The sequence below is a fragment of the Leucopleurus acutus genome, assembly GCF_964270905.1.
Source record: "Leucopleurus acutus genome assembly, chromosome: 2".
Taxonomy (NCBI): domain Eukaryota; kingdom Metazoa; phylum Chordata; class Mammalia; order Artiodactyla; family Delphinidae; genus Leucopleurus; species Leucopleurus acutus.
The window spans coordinates 135909931-135929763 of record NC_139143.1 but is presented as its reverse complement, the minus strand read 5'-3'; the positions used below and the strand labels follow the sequence as shown (position 1 = coordinate 135929763).

General features: G+C 36.2%; 1 protein-coding gene across 1 annotated transcript in view; it reads right to left on the bottom strand.

Moving 5' to 3' along the window:
* Nucleotides 1-19833, bottom strand: part of DNAI4 (dynein axonemal intermediate chain 4) — a gene marked incomplete at its 5' end in the record, with an annotated part of 123748 nt that overhangs the window by 93848 nt on the left and 10067 nt on the right. Inside the window, 2 exon segments of the mRNA XM_082863468.1 lie at nucleotides 4752-4864; nucleotides 6205-6389. Coding sequence (XP_082719594.1) covers nucleotides 4752-4864; nucleotides 6205-6389 — 298 coding nt within the window.

The window sequence follows — 19833 nt, the reverse complement described above, 5'->3', positions numbered from 1 at the left end:
AGAGATTAAGGCTCAGTCTCCTTAAGAAGGCCCAAAGCCTGAGAAAAACACTCTCCTTATAACCTAAGAAAACTATAAGCTACTAATTTCACAAACCAATCATCAACATTTGGAATGGCTAAATAAATAATAGTATACTCATCTATGAATATTAACTAGTAATTAAATATGACATTAAAAACATATGAAAATGTTTGTGATAAAATGTAAAGTCACAGAATAATCCAGGACAAAACCCACGCTATGGTTATAACAATTAAAATACTTATGCATACGGAGAAGCTGAGGAAACAAAATTTTTAATTGCTAATGCTTTACAGTATTGGATGATTCTTCTTTTAAAAGATGTTCTTTAATTTTTATTATTTATGCAATAAATTTAAAATATGAGGGAGAGGGCTTCCCTGGTGGTGCAGTGGTTGAGAGTCCGCCTGCTGATGCAGGGGACACGGGTTCGTGCCCCGGACCGGGAGGATCCCACATGCTAAGGAGCGGCTGGGCCCGTGAGCCATGGCCGCTGAGCCTGCGCGTCCAGAGCCTGTGCTCCGCAACGGGAGAGGCCACAGCAGTGAAGGGCCCTCATACCGCAAAAAATTAAATAAATAAAAATTAAAAATAAAATAAAATATGAGGGAGAGATGATTTATATAAGCAAATCTAGCTAAGGTAGATATAAGGTAAGTGAAAAAGTAAATGAATTACCCATATGGACACAACTGGAGATATATCTAGTTCAAACTGTTCGTTTTATCAGTGAAGAAAATGAGAAACAGAGAGGCTAAGTGAGAAGTTTAAGGTCACACAGGAATACTGGCAGTTTTGAGACTAGAAATTTTGGTTCTTTTTTTTTTTTCTTTTTTTTTGTGGTATGCAGGCCTCTCACTGTTGTGGCCTCTCCCGTTGCGGAGCACAGGCTCCGGACGCGCAGGCTCAGCAGCCATGGCTCACGGGCCCAGCTGCTCCGCGGCATGTGGGATCTTCCCGGACCGGGGCACGAACCCGTGTCCCCTGCATCGGCAGGCGGACTCTCAACCACTGCGCCACCAGGGAAGCCCCTAAATTTTGGTTCTTGATTCTCTAAACTTTCTTTCTTTAAGACCACCAGATCTTCATCTATGATTTAGTTACATATACCTTAAAGTAGCATTATGGCACAGATATGCTAATTATAAATATGAATGATCTTACAGTAGATAGAACCTAATAGGGGACTTCCCTAGTGGCGCAGTAGTTAAGAATCCACTTGCCAGGACAGGAATAAAGACACAGACGTAGAGAATGGACTTGAGGACACAGGAGGGGGAAGGGTAAGCTAGGACGAAGTAAGACAGTAGCACTGACATACATACACTACCAAATGTAAAATAGATAGCTAGTGGGAAGCAGCTGCATGGAACAGGGAGATCAGCTCGGTGCTTTGCGACCACCTAGAGGGGTCGGATAAGGAGGGTGGGAGGGAGAGGCAAGAAGGAGGTGATATGGGGATATACGTACTCATATAGCTGATTCACTTTGTTACACTGCAGAAACTAATACAACACTGTAAAGCAATTATACCCGAATAAAGGTGTTTAAAAAAAAAAAAAGAATCCGCCTGCCAATGCAGGGGACACGGGTTTGAGCCCTGGTCCAGGAAGATCCCACATGCCATGGAGCAACTAAGCCTGTGCACCACAACTACTGAGCCTGCGCTCTACAGCCTGCAAGCCACAACTACTGAGCTCGCGTGCCACGACTACCATGACTAGGTGCCATGCACGTGCTCCGCAACAAGAGAAGCCACAGCAATGAGAAGCCCACGCACTGCAACAAAGAATAGCCCGGCACGCCACAACTAGAGAAAGCCCACGTGCAGCAACGAAGACCCAACGCAGCCAGAAATAAAAATAAAAAATAAAAGGTATACCAGATTATGTTAATGTGCAGTCAAGACTGAGAAATACTAATCTACCAGGTGGTAGAAGTAGAATTCTTTGGGTGTGACTCAGTTTAGAGACTTGACTTTGTAGTTAGAATTCACCAGCAGGCCAAGACGATATAAACATCTATATTATTCTTCAAGGCTTCTGGAGGTGAAGTTTTGTTACGTTTGTTTGTTTGTTTGTTTTTGATGTAGACAAATAGAGGTAGACCTCAAGGCAAATCACTACATAAAAATTTTCTTCTTTATCTTAAGAGGAATGCAAATCCATTGGAGGGCTTTAAGCAGGGAGAATGTGATTAGATTGTGTTATTAAAAAGATCATTCTAATAGGGATACAGTAGGATAATTAGTTGGCTTAGAAATCCCACTAGGGGATTAAAGACAGAAAGAGAATTTTAAGGGAGTTTGGGGAGACTGTTGTAAACTATTGACCACTCAAGAAAAGAATCTAGTAACCTAGCAACAATCTACACTACCTTGACGAGAAAGACCAGGTGCATCCAAGCACCAGGCACACTCAAGCCACAAACGTCATTGTTAAAACACAATAGATATACGGTCTGAATCTTGTTACATGAAATCAGGGAGTTAGTAGTCCTTGAAGAGTAGCATTTCTGCAAGACAGAAATATAGGTGAAAAAGGAAAGAAAGTAGGTGAAAGGGGACATTATACCAAAACCTGAGATGAATTACCATATATTAGTATATGTCACCACCCTTCTGCTAATATACATATTTAAAGAGCATCATGACCGTCCCCATTAGACCATACAGGGTCAAAGGAGGAACTAGTGATTTAAGCCTTGACGTCTACCCAAAACTGAGGAAGAAGGTGGTCTTCTCTTCCCACCCCACTTCTTCTTTGATTATAAAAATGTAACGCTCTCTGTTCTCAGGGCTGTGCTCCCTTGCCTGCCCACTTGTAGCTCTCACAAGTATCCTATGCTAATAAACTCACTCTGCCTATCGCTTTGCCTCATGCTGAATTCTTTCTGCAAGGAGATAAAAGAATCTGAGCTTGAGTAAGTCCTGACACCAGGTGAGCAGCTTCAATTAAAAGACAGTGGATTTGAGTCCCCTCCTAAGTCAGGGACCCCAGTCTGAAGTGTGGCTGGGCTTGAGTCCCATTCCATGGGTTCAAGTCCCATCCTGTCGATTCAAGTCCCAATCTGAATTTTGGCTGGGTTCGAGTCCCATCCAAGAAGGAGAGCAGGTTCAATTCTGCATACAGTTTGGAAAAACAAATTGGAGGGTGGCAAGAATATATGTAGAGACTGCTGGGGGAGCTTATGACAATAATTCAATTCTTTGTCCCCTCCTGAGAGGACGCACATCTTCCTACAACAGACATTGCTAATTGCTTAAGTTTTCATTGCTAAGCCTTTCTCCCCTCCCTGGGCTCTTTCCATTAATACAGGCTGAGAAATAAAATATTTGGCTTTTCCAGCCTCTCTTGAAGCTAGTGGTGTCAATGTGACACAGTTCTGGCCAATGAGATAAAAACAGAAATATACAGGAAAAAGGAAGCCTTCTGGGAAAACGTTTACTTTCCTGATAAATGAGGGAGATGTGACTGGTGCTTCTGCCTTTCTCCTTCTTTCTGCTTTTAATGTGGATATAATACCCAGAGCTGGGGCACATATCATGAGACCATGAGGCAAGAAACAAGAAGAAAAGGCTTACGAAAAGAGCAGAGCTTCCAATCCAGATTCTGACACAATTAAGCCACAAAAGCAAAGCCAAAAGCTACCTACCTTTAACTTCTTTTAATGTGGGAAAAATGGTAGTTGGGTATTCTGTTACTTGTCAGAAGCATTCTGTTACATATGCTAACACCAAATAGAAGAGTCCATCAAGCACTTTTCCAACCTTATTAATATTTTCACTAATCCTCATTATCATCTTAGAGGAAAAGACATCCTGACCCTCAAGGAAGTACCCACTTCTTCCAGCACTTTTGGTCAACCATTATTTCCTCATTCTTTTAACTTTACTTGCATAATCCTTTGCATTACCTCATATTTTATCTTCTGCCTGGAATGGGCCTCTCCTTTTGTTCTCCTGACAAATTACTAATTATCTTTAGAAACCCAATTTAAAAGTCAATAATGTTCTCTATGAACGTTCTCTCATTTTTTGTTTTCCACTTCACAGTAGTTAATATTTTCTTTGTAAGTACTCCCATCACATTCTGCACATGTCTTAATATGGCATTGATCACAGTGTATCACAATTATTTGTCTCCTGAGTTAGAAGCTGAGCTCTTTTAAAACAGGGTCTGTGGGACTTCCCTGGTGGTGCAGTGGTTAAGAATCCACCTGCCAATGCAGGGGATACAAGTTCAAGCCCTGGTCCTGGAAAATCCCACATGCCAGGGAGCAACTAAGCCCACGTGCCACAACTACTGAGTCCGTGGTCTAGAGCCCGCACACCTAGAGCCCGTGCTCCGCAACAAGAGAAGCCACAGAAATGAGAAGCCCATGCACCGCAATGAAGAGTAGCCCCTGCTCGCCACAAGTAGAGAAAACCCGCACACAGCAACAAAGACTCAATGCAACCAAAAATAAATAAATAAAATATTTTTTTTTAATTAAAAACAAAAAAAACAGGGTCTGTGATTACTGAGGCTGGTGGTGCAAGAAAGTCACTTGAGAATTTTAAAAAATATATAAACATTACCCTGGTAATTCTCATGTAGCTACTGCACAGGCCAGCATTTGGGAATGATTACCATAGTTCTGCTATCTCAAGCACCCAAAAAATAATGAGCATATTTGCTAAAGAAATAATGAACTGTTACTGAAATAAAAGATTGGATTTTCATTACCTGTAAAACTAGCCAACCTTTCCCGTTTAAAGGATGGTTCTTCTAGGTCTTCTACTATTGATTCAGTAGTGGATGTACTTGACTTAGAAACTGTACTGCTTCCTAAAATTGACCTTTAATAATGAATAACAACATTATTTATTTAGATGTCTTTATGGGCAATTAAATGTATAAATGAAAACATTATCAGATTGAGAAATCAAATATACTGTAATCATATGAGCGAAGTTGATAAAAATAAACTAGTTCTTTAAATACTGAGTTGATATTTAATGTTCTTTAAGTAAAAAGTCATTTTAAATATATTTTAGAAATAAAACATGTCAAACCTATGCCTAGAGACCTTCAACGGATTCTCAACAGTATGTTTAGGATAAAAATCCAAAACACAGCCTACCTATCGAGACTCTCCGTCTTATCTTCATTATCAATATTCTCTCCCCCCACTTTTTTTTTTTTAAGTTTCTCAAACTTATGGAGCTCTCTTACCTCAGGGCCTCAGCCTGGAGTAGTCTACCCTTCATTTTTCACCAGGTTTCTGCTCATTTTTCAAATCCCATATTAAATGCAATTTATTCAATTTGATAAATGTCCTCTCAAGACTTAATTTAAAATAAAATTTATATACTTTGTGGGAAATCAATACACTGAAGAATCCAAAAATAATTTCCTTTAAACATAGAAACTTAACATTACTCCATGATATTACATACTTTTTTCCTTTCTATTTATAGTTCCAACTGCCCTCCAAAAGGTTGGTTTCAGTTTACTGGAATATCCTTTGTTTTGCGGAGAACTCCCATGGCTTCTGTATGCTAATTTGGAGGCAGACTCTAGAGCAGCATATTTTCTCCTAAAATTTCGTGCTTAGTTAACATCTGGAACTTTTAATTTATCAGATTGAAAGTTAAACACTAAAGTATTTCCCCATAATCTTTAGATTGTTTTAGGAGTACTGTTTTATTATGGCAAAGACTGCATTTCTCTATTGGAAGCAGTAAAAATTTTCAATTATATAAGTATCTATATATGTAAATGCAAAACATGTCATTTACCAAAAAAAAAGTTATAAAACAAGAGAGAAATCAAACCCTAGGAGAACAAGGATTTGTATGGAAGAATAGGGAGGGAAAAAAAGGAAAGCTCCTAAACTGCAGCATGAAAGAAACTGAAGAAACACGTCTGTGATGCTAGGTCACATCTTTTGGCTCCTCAGGAAATCTTGAGTAAAATCTGTATATTTTTTCACAAATGTTTTGGTGTAAGTGTAGGGGAACACTTGACATGCAAGCTCTACATCTAGTTAAAACATGAGAGGAACACAGAGGTGGCACACTAGGATGAGAGAACAGAGCTGGGAGACTGGGGACAACTGACATCTAAGTTACATATGTGCAACTTAAATGAAAATACATAAGATATAAAAAAAGAATCATAGAATAGTATACGCTACCTTGTAAACTGCCCTAACGTACTAGGATTTATTGTATTCTGATAAAGGCTATAGGAAGCTATAAAGTCTGATGTACGTGATCCTTCTTGTGATGTCAATAGTTTATTTGGCTTTGCTGTACCAGTATATGGATCTGGATGGTAAAGAGGTCTGGGAGTAACATCAACTCCATGTATATCAGTCACCTGTAGAAAATAGTTATTTAAAATAAAATAAGTAAAAAAGACAGGGTTTCTGAATGATAGGCCCTAAAAAAGAGAGATAAAAATAGTAGAAAAAAGATAAATACAATGTTTGTAGGATAGGACAAACATGAAAAATTGAATGATAAAAGATTTTATGCTTAAAAAGTTTCTTAACTGAGGCATACACTTTTTAAAAAGTCTTATTCATCTTTTACCTATATATAAGAAATATATACTAATTTTGAGAAAATTCAAAAATATAGAAAGATAATTCATTCAGATTGTTAATATTTTGGTATATTTAATTTTTTTATGTATAAGCTTTAAAAACCAAAACTTTTCATTTAACATTTTATTAATAAACATTAGCCAAGTTATTACACATTTTTGGCTTATTTGTTTTTGGTTAATTTTTAATATTTTTAATTATGAAATTTAACACATACAGAAATATAATTAAAACATAACCATATAGTTAAATAATACAAAGCAAATGTTCTTATAATCATAACTAAAGTAAAAAATTAGAACATTGATAGAACCTCTAGGAGACTTTGCCCCTCCTAGATCACAAGCAGCTCCCCTGGCTTTTGCTTCTTCTGGTTTACTGCCTCTCCCTCCTCCCCAGTGAATATCATTAACTTGATTTTGGTAATTATTTTCTTTCTTCTTTTTAAAGTTTTATTAAGTATGCATTCCTAAACAATAGCACTTACTTTTTATAACTTATATTGAAGTAAAATATACATAGAGATGTGCACATATAAATGCACACCTTAATAAATTTTCATAAACAGAAGACACCCAGGTACCTAGCATTCAGATTTAGAAACAGAAAATTACCAGCATCTCAGAAGTTCCTTCCATAAGAGTCACTATCTCCCACCAAAGGTAATGATTATACTGACTCCATGGATTAGTTTTGCCTGTTTTTGAACTTCACTTTGATGGAATCATGAAGCACATACCCTTGGTATCTGGTTTCTTTTTTTCAATGTTATATTTGTGAGACCTCTTCATATTGTTAAGTATAGCTGTAGATGGTTCATTTTCATTGTTGTACAATATTCCATTGTGTGAATATATCACAATTTTATATATCTATTTTGTTCATGGACATTTCTGTAGTTTCCAAATTTTTGCCTATTACAAATGATGCCACTGGGCTTCCCTGGTGGTGCAGTGGTTAAGAATCCACCTGCCAATGCAGGGGACATGGGTTCCAGCCCTGGTCCAGGAAGATCCCACGTACTGCAGAGCAACTAAGCCCATGCGCCACAACTACTGAGCCTGAGCTCTACAGCCCGCGAGCCACAACTACTAAGCCCATGTGCCATAACTACTGAAACCCTCGCACCTAGAGCCTGTGCTCCGCAACAAGAGAAGACACTGCAGTGAGAAGCCCGCACACTGCAACGAAGAGTAGTCCCCACTCGCCGCAACTAGAGAAAGCCCGCGAGCAGCAATGAAGACCCAACGCAGCCAAAATAAATAAATAAATATATTTAAAAAAAACAAAAACAAATGATGCCACTAAGAAGATGGTTGTACGTGTGTTTTGCTGACTATACTGTATGAATTTATGTTGGGTGTATACCTGTGTGAAATTCCTGGTTATTGGATTATTTATATGTTCACATATAGTAGATACTGCTGAAAGGTTTTCCCAAGTGGTTGCCACCAACAAAGTATGAGAGTTCTGGTTGCTCCAGATTTTGGTTAGCACTTAGTATTGATATTTACCAAGTTTATCAATGTAATTTAGTTTTGCCTGTTTTTAAAATTTATATAAATAGCCATATATTATAATGGAATTATCTGACATCTTTTGTTCAACAGTATGCTTTTATGTATCTCTCCATGTTGTTGCATGTATAATAGTTCATTCATTTATTGGTGACTGTAGTCTGTTGGATTAGTATATCCTATTTTATCTATCTCTTTTACTTTTAACAGACATTGAATTGTTTCCCAGTTTTTGGCCATCATGAAAACTGTTTCAATAAACATTAATGTGAAAGCATACTGTTAAACATGAAAATGTATTTCTGTAGGGGATAGATAGATGTGGAATTGATGAGTCAACCTGATAACACCAAACTGTTTTCCAAGTTGATTGTAAAACTTTTCAAGATTGCCAGCATTGTGACAGTTGCTGTTACTCTACATTCTCATCAACAACTAGCACTGTCAGATTTAGAAATTTAAACCAGTATGGGTATAGGTATACAGGTATCTCATTTTGACTTTAATTTTCATGAAATTGAACTTCTTTTCATGTGTTTATTCCTATCTTGACTTCCTTTTTTTTGAAGGAAAATATCCCATACAAGTCCTTTGCACACTTTTCTGTTGAGTTCCGTCTTTTTTTAAATTGATGATAGAGTTCATTAAAAGTTCTGACTATGAACCCTTTCTGTTTTATGTGTTGAAAATGTCTTCTTTCACTCTATGGCTGAATTTTCCTTGTAGTATCTTTTAATGAATAGAAGTTCTTCATCTTAGCGTAGTCAAATTTATCATGTTTTCCTTTATGGTTTACGCCTTAGATGTCTCATCCAAGAAACCATTCCCAATCCTGAAATTATGAAGATATTTTTGCTTTTCATGTTTAGATCTATAATATACCCGGAATTGAGTTTTGTGCATAGTATGAGGAAGAAAGCCAATATATTTTTATTCCATGTGAATACCCAATTGTCTCAACAAGAATTTTTGAAAATCCTGTTATTTCCCCATTACTCTCTAGTGCACATTTATTATAAAACAAGTGTTTATATGTGCCTGAGTCACTTGTAGGCTCTCTGTCTATACCTTTGTTAATGTTACACTTTATATAAAACTTGGTATCTAGGAGAGCAAGTCCTTCCACAAAGTTCTTATTCAAGAGTATCTCGGTTATACCTAAGCTTCAGCAGCTTTATATAAATTTTAGACTTACCTTGACAAGTTCCTGAAAAAAATACAATGAAAAACAACTGAGATTTTGACTGAAATTGCAAAGAATCTATACATCAAAATTTGGGTATAATTGATATACTTACAATACTGACTCTTTCTATGCATAAACATGTTCTAGCTCTCCATTTGTTTGGGTCTTGCTTAATGTCTCCCGGTAAAATTTTATAGTTTTTACAGTATAGGTATGTGCATCTTTGTTATATTTATCCACAAGTACTTAATACATTTTAGTGCTATTATAAATGGTATCATTAGAAAAATATGTAATTTTTGAAATGTGTGTTGCTGGTATATAAAAATATAATTGTTCTTGGTTGTTTTTTTTTGATATCCAATAACCTTGCTAAACTCTTATTAATTTGATAATTATTAATAGGTGATTTAAAATTTTACATGTAGATAATTGTGTCATTTACAAATATTCAGTGTTTCGTTTCTTTCTTTCCAATGCTTACATTTTTCATTTCTTTTTCTTGCCATATTGAAATGGCTAAGACTTCCAAGAATGTTGGATAGAAGTGGATCCTTCTTAGGAATGCTTTACCATTAAATACAACCAGTGCTGCAGGATTTTATAAATCAGATTAAGGAAGTTCCTTGTGATTGCCAGTTTCATAACATTTTAAATCATGAATAAATTTTAATCTTATCAAATAAATACTTTATGTATTGAGATGATCATATGCTTTTTTCCTTTAAGCTATATATGAATGTGGTGAATTACACTAATGGATTTTTAAATGTTAAACCAATCTTTCTTGGTATAAATGTAGCTCATGATGTACTATCTCTTTTTATTATTATTGAATTTTGTTAACATTTTATTGAGGATTTCTCCATCTATGTTTGGAGATATTGACTTGTAATGTTTCTTTCTCATACTGTTGTAGTCAGATTTTGATATCAAGATATTTCTAGCCTCATAACATGAGTTCTGGAGTATACCCATTTCTTCTGTTCTGTTTTTGTCCTTATGTGTTTGGCATATATCACTAGTGAAACCATCTGAGCCTGGAATTATCTTTGAAGAAAGATTTTTAAATTACTCATATTAATTTCTTTAATATCTTCCAATTTTCATTTTTGTTTGTCTCTTGGTAAAATGTAAGTTTTTAAGGAATCTTTCCATTTTATATTCATTTGCAAGTTTTGCAAAATTTAAAATTGGCATAAAGTTACACACAATCTGCATAATTATCTTTTTAAATAGCTTTTAAAGTGTACAAGTCAGCGGTTTTGAGTGTATTCACAAATATGAGCAATCATCACCACAGTTAATTTTAGAAATTTTTTATCACCTCAAGAAGAAACTCTGTATCCTTTAACTCTGATTCCCTAACACTTGTCTTCCTCCCAGTCCTGGGCAACCACTTAGGTATTTCATGTCTCTATAGATTTCCCTATTCTGGACTTTCATGTGAGTGGCATCACATAGTGTGTGGTATTTTGATTGGCTTGTTTCATTTAGCATAATGGTTTCAAGATTCATCCATGCTGTTGCATGCATCATTCCTTTTCTGTGGTTGAATAATATTCTACTGTATGAGTATACCACATTTTGTTTAGCCATCTGTCCACTGATGGACATTTGTGTTGTTCCCACTTTTTGGCTATTATGAATAATACTGATATAAACATTCATGTACAAGTTTCTGGGTTGGAAATATATCTTAATTTCTCTTGGGTGTATATATCTATATGTAGAATTGCAGGGTCATATGATAACAGTATGTTTAAACACCTGAATTACTACCAGACTGTTTTCCAAAGTGGCAGGACATTTTACATTCCTATCAGTAGTATTCTGATTTCTTGATATCCTTGCCAACACTTGTCATCTGACTTTTTGATTCTAGCCATCCTACTGAGTATGAAGTAAAGGTCACACTGTGGTTTTGATTTGCATTTCTCTGATGACTAGTGATGTCAAGTATTTTTCCATGTGCTTTTTCACCATTTGTATACCTTCTTTGGAGAAATGAGCATTCAAATCCCTTGCCCAATTTTTAATTGGATTTTGTCTTTTTATTATTGAGTTGTAATTCTTTATATATTCCCGATACAAATCCCTTAACAGATATATTGTTTGCAAATATTTTCTCCCATTCTGTGGGTAGACTTTTTACTTTATTATGTTCTTTGAAGCACAAACATTTTTAATTTTGGTAAAGTTCAATTCATCTGGCTTTTTTTCTTTTGTTGTTCATATTTTTTGTGTCATATCTGAGAATCCTTCACCAAACCAAGGTCATGAAGGTTTACCACCATGTTTTCTTCTAAGAGTTTTTAGTTTTAACTGTTACATATGTCTTTGATTCATGTTGAATTAATTTTTATATGGTGTGGGGCAAGGGTCCAACTTTATTCTTTTGCATGTGGCTATCCAGTCATCCCAGCACCATTTATTGAAGACTATCCCTTCCCTCTTAAATGGTCATGGTACGCTTATCAGAAATCAGTTGACCATAGATGTAATGGGTCTATTTCTGGACTCTCAATTCTATTCCATTGATCTGTATATCTATCCTTGTGCCAATCAGTACCACACTATCGTGATTTCTGTTGCTTTGTAGTAAATGTTGAAATTGGGAAGTGTGAGTCTGCCTACTTTAGTCTCCTTTTTCAGGACTATTTTGGCTATTCTGGGTTCCTAGCAATTCCATATGAATTTTAGAATCAATTGTCAATTTGCACAAGGAAGTCTGCTGGGATTCTGATAAGGACTGTGTTGAATCTATAGAACAGATTGGAAAGTATCACCATCTTAATAATGGTAAGTCTTCCAATTCATAAATTTTGGATGCTTTCCCATTTATTTAGATCATCTTTAATTTCATTCAGTAATGTTTTACAGTTTTCAGAGCTTATGATGTCACTTCTATTATTAAATTAATTCCTAAGTATTTTATTGTTTTTGATGTTATTGTGAAAGAAATTGTTTTCTTAATTTTCAAATTGTTTATTGCAAGTGTAAAAAATACACTTTATTTGTATATTGACCATGTATCCTGCAACCTAACAGAATACATTCATTAGTTTTAATAGTTTCTATTTTTGTTTGTTTTTGTTTGTTTTGCGTTTGTTTGGCCATGCCACGGCTTTCAGAATCTTAGTTCCCCCACCAGGCATTGAACCCGGGCCATTGCAGTGAGAGTGCTGAGTCCTAACCACTGGACCGCCAGGGAATTCAATAGTCTTAATAGTTTTTTAGTAGATTTCTTAGGAGTTTCTATATGTAACATTATGTCACCTGCAAACAGAGATTTATCTTTTCCTTTCCAATTTGGTTGCCTTTTTTTCCCCCCTAATTGCCCTACCTAGAACCTCCAGTACAATGTTGAATAGAGTGGCAAGAAAATTTTGTCTTGTTCCTGATGTCAAAAGGAAAGCATCCAGTTGCATGACTGAGTTGATATTAGTGGATTTTTCATAAGTGTTCTTTATCAAGTTGAGGAAGTCCCTCTACTCCTAGTTTATTAAGTGTTTTTATCATGAAAGGATGTTGAATTTTGAAAAGTGCTTTTTCTGGATCTAGATGATCATTGCTTTTTATTCTACTGATATGAGATGTATTACATTGATTTTTAGATGTTAAAGTACTTTGCATCCCTGGGATAAATCCCATTTGGTAACTGTTATGGGCTGAATTGTCTCTCCCCACCAAAAAATTCACATGTTGAACCCCTAACCCCTAGTACCTCTAAATGTGACTGTATTTAGTGATAGGGACATTAAAGAGATAATTAAGTTAAAATGAGGCCATTAAGGTGGGTCCTAATCCAATATAACTAGTGTCCCTAAAGGAAGAGTAGATTAGGACACTGTTTAGGCCATACAGTCTGTGATATTATGTTATGGCAGCCTTAGCAGACTAATGCACTCCAGGCATATAATTCTTTTTATATGTTAGATTTGGTTTGCTAGAATTTTGTTCAGGATATTTGCACCCACATTCATAAGAGATATTGGTCTGAAATTAATATTGAAATTAATGTGTGTCTCCTCTAGACAGCCTATCATTGGATCATGTTTATTAAGCCAGTCTGACAATCTATGCCCCTTATTTGGATTGTTTAATCTATCTACATTTAATGTTTTCTTAATATAGTTGGATTTATATCTCCCATCTTACTTTATGTGTTCCATATGTCTCATGTCTTTTTGTTCTCTATTCATCCTTTATTACTTTTTTCTGCATTGAGTGAATATTTTCTAAGGTAGCATTTTAATTTTTTAATGATCTTTTCATTATATTTTTGAGGTTTTTCTAGATGGTTGTTCTAGGGTTTAACATACACATCTTGTCAAAATTAGCTTTGGATTTATATCAGCTTAGTTTCAGAAATATATTGAAATATTACTCCTATATAGCTCTATTCACTATTTCCCCCCTCTGTAGTATTATTTTTATGTAAATTACATGTATTACTGTTACAAAATATAAGAAAACAGAGCCATAATTATTACTTTTCATTTTGTCATCATTTGCTTACATTACAGCTTTGTTCCCATCCACCTCCTGTGTGCTATTACTGCCAAATACATAACACATATATTACATTTCTGTGTCATAGATCCAATAATACATTATATACATGTTATTTTATATAATCGTTTTTCAAATCAGTTAAGAGGGAAAAAAGGAGGAAATGCACTAATAGTTGCATTAATTACATGATATAATAGTTGTTGTAATTACATAATTGTGTTCACTGATGTTCTTTGTATGGATATGAATTACCATCTGAAGTTACTTGTTTTCAAGCTGAAGAACTTCCCTTAGTATTTCCCGTAAGGTGGGTCTGCAAGCAATAAATTCTTTCAGTTTTTGTTTATCTTGGAGACTCTTTATTTCATCTTCATTTTGGAATAATAGCTTTACTGGATACAACATTCTTGGTTGAGCTTTTTCTTTAACAACTTCAAATTTGTTCTCCTCTGCCTTCTGGCCTCATTGTTTCTGATGAAAAGTTATCTGTTAATCTTATTAAGGTTCCTTTGTACATGATACACACTGTTTTTCTCCTGCTGCTTTTAAGATTTTCTTCTTGTCTTTGACTTTCAGCATTTTTACTATAATATGTCTGCATTCATTCATTCTTGGACTTCACTGAGTTTCCTGGATATGTAGGATATTGTTTTTCATTAAATTAGGGGTGTTTTCCATTATCTTTTTGAATATTTTTTCCTTTCCTTTTGTGTCTCTCTTCTTCTGTTACTCCCATTATGCATATGTTGGTGTGTTTGATGGTGTTTGATGGCTCTATTCATTTTTCTTCATTCTTTTTTTTCCCACTCTGTGTTTGTCTTGAATAATCTCTATTGATCTATCTTCTAGTTTGCTAATTCTTGCTTCTGTCAGTTAAAATCCATTGTTGAGCTCCTCTAGTGAATTTTTACAAGTTTCAATTATTGTACTTTTCAGCTCCAGAATTTCCATCAGTTCTTTTTTATAATTTCTGTCTCTTTATCGATATTTGATGTAACATGATCATACCTTCTTTTACTTCTTTAAAGCATAGTTTCTGTAATTCCATGAAGCTATTTATAATGGCTTCTTTTAAATCTCTGTTAAATTTGACATTTGCTTCCTCCCACAGACAGCTTCTGTTGCTTTTTTTCTTGAGTATGGGTCATACTTTCCTATTTCTTTACATGTTCCACAATTTTTTGTTGGAAATCAGAGATTTTAGATAATATATTGTAGCAACTCTGGGTACTGGAACTTCCCTCCTCCCTAGAGCTTGTTATTGCTATTTGCTTGTTTATATTTTGTTTAGTGATAACCTGGATTATTTTAGTGAGGTCTGTTTTCCCATTGCAGGTTGAACAGTGTCCCCGAAAAGAAGATATGTTGAAGTTCTAACCTCCAGTACCTCAGATTATGGAAATAGGGTCTTTGCAGATTTAACTGAGTTAAGATGAGATCATTAGGGTGAGCCATAATTCAATATGACTGATGTCTTTATAAAAGGGGGAAATTTGAACAGAGGCAGAGGGAAGATACTGTGAAGATAATGGGGAGAACACAATGTACAGAGAGAGGATTAGAGTGATGGATCTACAAGCCAAGGAGTGTTTGGGGTTATCAGAATCTAGGAGAGAAACAGATACTTCCCTAGCATATTCAGAAGCTGCACGCCCCTGCTAACACCTTGATTTCAGACTTTTAGCCTCCAGAAGTGTGAGACAATAAATTTCTATTGTTTGAAGTCATACAGCTGTTGGTACTTTGTTAAGGCACTCCTGGGAAACTAATATGTCCCCTCCCAACACCTACCCTGCAGTCCTGTTAACACACTAATGTTGCTCCTCAGGGAGGTGCAGCTTTGGGTATGCCCACAACCATCCTGCGATGACAGAGCTACTGGTAGGGCTCTCTTCCACACTTACTCTGACCACACTCAGCTGTTAACTTCACTAGTCGGCAGGGCATTTTCAACAATGCCCTGGGGTATAAATTCTCTACAGACTAATCCAATCAAATTGTGGCTCCTTCCAGGGAAGTTTCTGATGCCAATGTTCAATATTTATTCTCACTACAGGAAGGCTTCTCTTGCTGAGGAATTGCCTTATACCCTGTTTCCCTATAAACTAGGTAGCCTACAGTCTAGGGTGTATCTTCATTAGATCAATTAATTTCCTTGCAATTGCCTTTTACCACTATGTCCACTGTTTTTGAGGGTGTTCATAGGTTTAAACTTCTCCATGCTCTGCTGCAAATAAAGCTGGTTCCTTATGGAAGATATAAGGAACTATCTGTTGTACAGCTTGCTTCTCTCCCCAGATAATATCTCTGCACCAGATCTCTGGGGTTGACAGTGGAGACAATGGTAAGCTTCTCCATGAGTGACAACCTCACTCTAGGTGTTGAGTGCTCCATGGAGGGAATAGGGCAGTAGCCTGAGGTCTTCTCAGCTTGCCTCTCCTGACATGGAACATGATCTCATGGACCAGGGGAAGGCCCCAGGATTCTCAGTGTGCCACACCCAGGTAGAGCTCATCAGTGGGGGTTATTATGGTAAAATGCATACATTTTTCATCTTAACCACATTTAAGTGTTCATGGCATTAAGTACTTTCACATTGCTGTGCAGTCACCACCACCATCCATCTCCAGAACTCGTTTTAAAAATCTCACAAAGGGCTTCCCTGGTGGCGCAGTGGTTGAGAGCCCGCCTGCCGATGCAGGGGACACGGGTTCATGTCCCGGTCCGGGAAGATCCCACATGCCGCGGAGCGGCTGGGCCCGTGAGCCACGGCCGCTGAGCCTGCGTGTCCAGAGGCTGTGCTCTGCAGCGGGAGAGGCCACAACAGTGAGAGGCCCGTGTACCGCAAAACAAAAACAAAAATCTCACAAAACTGCAAATTGTACCCATTAAACAATAATTCCGCTTTACTCTTTCCCTGGTGACCACCATTTTACTTTGTCTCTATGAATTTGACTACTCTAGGTATCTCAGATAAGTCGAGTCATACAGTCTTTGTCCTTTTGTGACTAGTTTATTTCACTAAGTATAATATCTTCAAGGTTCATCCATATTGTAGTATGTGTTGAAATTTCCTTCTTTTTAAAGGTATATACACACATACACTTTGTTTATTCATTCATCTGTTGATGGAAACTTGGGTTGCTTCCACCTTTTAGCTACTATGAATAATGCTGCGATGAAAATCGTTGTACAAATATTTGTTCAAATCTCTGCTTTCAATTCTTTTAGGTACAGACCAAGAAATGGAATTGCTGGACGATATGGTAATTCTATTTTTGAGGGACAATAATACTGTTTTCATAGCAGCTGCACCATTTTACAATCCTACCAACAGTGCACAAAGGTTCTAATTTCTCTATATCCTCATCAATACTTGTTATTTTCTGTTATTGTTGGGTTTTTTTTCATAGTGGCCATCCTAATTGGTGTGAGCTGGTATCTTACTGTGGTTCTGATCTACATTTCCCTAATGATTACTGGTGTGATGTTGAGCATTTTTTCATGTGCTGTCAGCCATTTGTATATCTTCTTTGGAAAAATATTTATTCAAGTCCTTTGTCAATTTTTAAAATTAGGCTGTTTGTTGTTGAGTTGCAGTTCTTTATATATTCCAGATATTAACTTGTTATCAGATATATGATTTTCTAATAATTTTCCTCATCCCATGGGCTGCCTTTCACTCTGTTGTTGTGTCCCTTGATGCACAGAAGTTTCTAATGCTTGATGTAGTCCAATATGTCTATTTTCTCTTTTGCTGTATATGCTTTTGATATCATATCTAAGAAATCATTGCCAAATCCAATGTCAAAAAGTTTTTCCCTTATATTTTCTTCTAAGAGTTTTATAGTTTTAGATCTTACTTTTAGGTTTTTGTTACATTTTGAGTTACTTTTGTAAATGGTGTAAGGTAAGAGTCCTACTTCGTTCTTTTGCATGTAGATATCCAGTTCTCTTAACACCTTTGTTGAAAAGACACCATTGCATGGTCTTGATATCCTTATTGTGAGGGTTTATTTCTGGGCTCTATATTATTTCATTGACCTATATGTTTGTCTTTTCTTTCTTTTCTTTTCTTTCTTTTTCTTTCTTTCTTTCTTTTTTTCTCTTTCTTTTCTTTCTTTTCTCCCTTCCTCCCTTCCTCCCTTTCTTTCCTTCCTTCCTTCCTTCCTTTCTTGATATCCTTATTATTTCTGGGCTCTATATTATTTCATTGACCTATGTCTGTCTTTTTCTTTCTTTCTTTCTTTCTTTCTTCCTTCCTTCCTTCCTTCCTTTCTTTCTTTTTGGCTGTGGTGGGTCTTCATTGCTGTGTGCAGGCTTTCTCTAGTTGTGGTGAGTGGGGGCTACTCTTCGTTGTGGGCAAGGGCTTCTCATTGCGGTGGCTTCTCTTGTTGTGGCTCTAGGCACACAAGCTTCAGTAGTGTGGCTCGTGGGCTCTAGAGTGCAGGCTCAGTAGTTGTGGTGCACGGGTTTAGTTGCTCCACGGCATGTGGGATCTTCCCAGACCAGGGATCAAACCTGTGTCCCCTGCATTGGCAGGCGGATTCTTAACCACTGTGCCACCAGAGAAGTCCCTATATGTCTGTCTTTATGCCAGTACTACACTGTGTTGATTACTGAAGCTATGTAATAAGTTTTTAAATCAGGACGTGTGAGATCTCCAACTTTGTTCTTTTTCAAGATTGTTTTGGCTATTTGGGCTCCCTTGATAGGCCATATGAATTTTAGGATGGGTTTTTTTTATTTCTGCAAAAAATGTCACTGGGATTTTGATAGGGATTGCATTGAAGCTGTAGATTGCTTTGGATAGTATTGACATCTTAACAATATTAAGTCTATGAACAAAGGATGTGTTCCTATTTATTATTGTCTTCTTTCAGCAATCTTTATAGTTATCAGTGTACATATCTTTCAACTCCTTAGTTAAGTTTATTTCTAAGTATTTCATTCTTTTTGATGCTATTGCAAACAAAACTATTTTTCTTGATTTTCTTCTTAAATTATTCATTGCTAGTGTATAGAAACAATAGATTTTTGTGTGTCAATTTTCTATCCTGCAAATTTGCTGAATTTATTAGTTCTAACAATTTTTTTAATGTGGAATCTTTAGGGTTTTGTACATATAAGATTATGTCATCTGTGAACTGAGATAATTTTACTTCTTCCTTTCTACTTTGGATGACTTGTATTTCTTTTACTTGCCTAAGTGCTCTGGCTAGGACACCCACTACTGTGCTGAATAGAAGTGATGAAAGTGAGCATCCATATCTTGTTCCTGATCTTAGGGGAAAAGCATTCAGCCTTTCATCACTGAGTATGATGTAAACTGCAGGTTTTACAGATGGCTCCTGAGGAAATCCTTTCTCTTTCAAGTTAGTTGAAAGATTTTATTTTTAATTTTTATAATCATTGGATATTGAATTTTTCAAATGCTTTTTCTTTATCTGTTGTGATAATCACATGGATTCTTTTTCAATCTACTAATAAGGGGGAAAGTACTGACTTTTGAATATTGGAACAATCTTGCATATATTATCCCCACTTGGTCATGATGCATTATACCTTTTACATAGTGCTGTTAATACTATGTAATATATATGTATAACATACACGTAATGCATATAATGTGTACGTAATATGTATATAATTATTATGGACTGAATGTTTGTGTACCCCCCAGATGCATATGCTGGAACACTAATCCCAGTGTGAGATGGTATTGGGAGGTGAAACTTTTGAGAGGTAATTAGGTCGTGAAGGTAGAGCCCTCATGAATGAGATTACTGTCTTTATAAAAAGAGGCTAGGGAGCTAGCTAAATCTCTTTCCCCCTTGTGAGGATACAATAAAAGTTGGTGGTCTGCAACCTGGAAGAGGGTCCTCACCAGAACCTGACCATTTGTCACCGTACTCTTGGACTTCCAGACTCCAGAACTATAAGAAATAAATTTGTTTATAAGCCACCCAGTGTATGGTACTTTATTACAGCAGC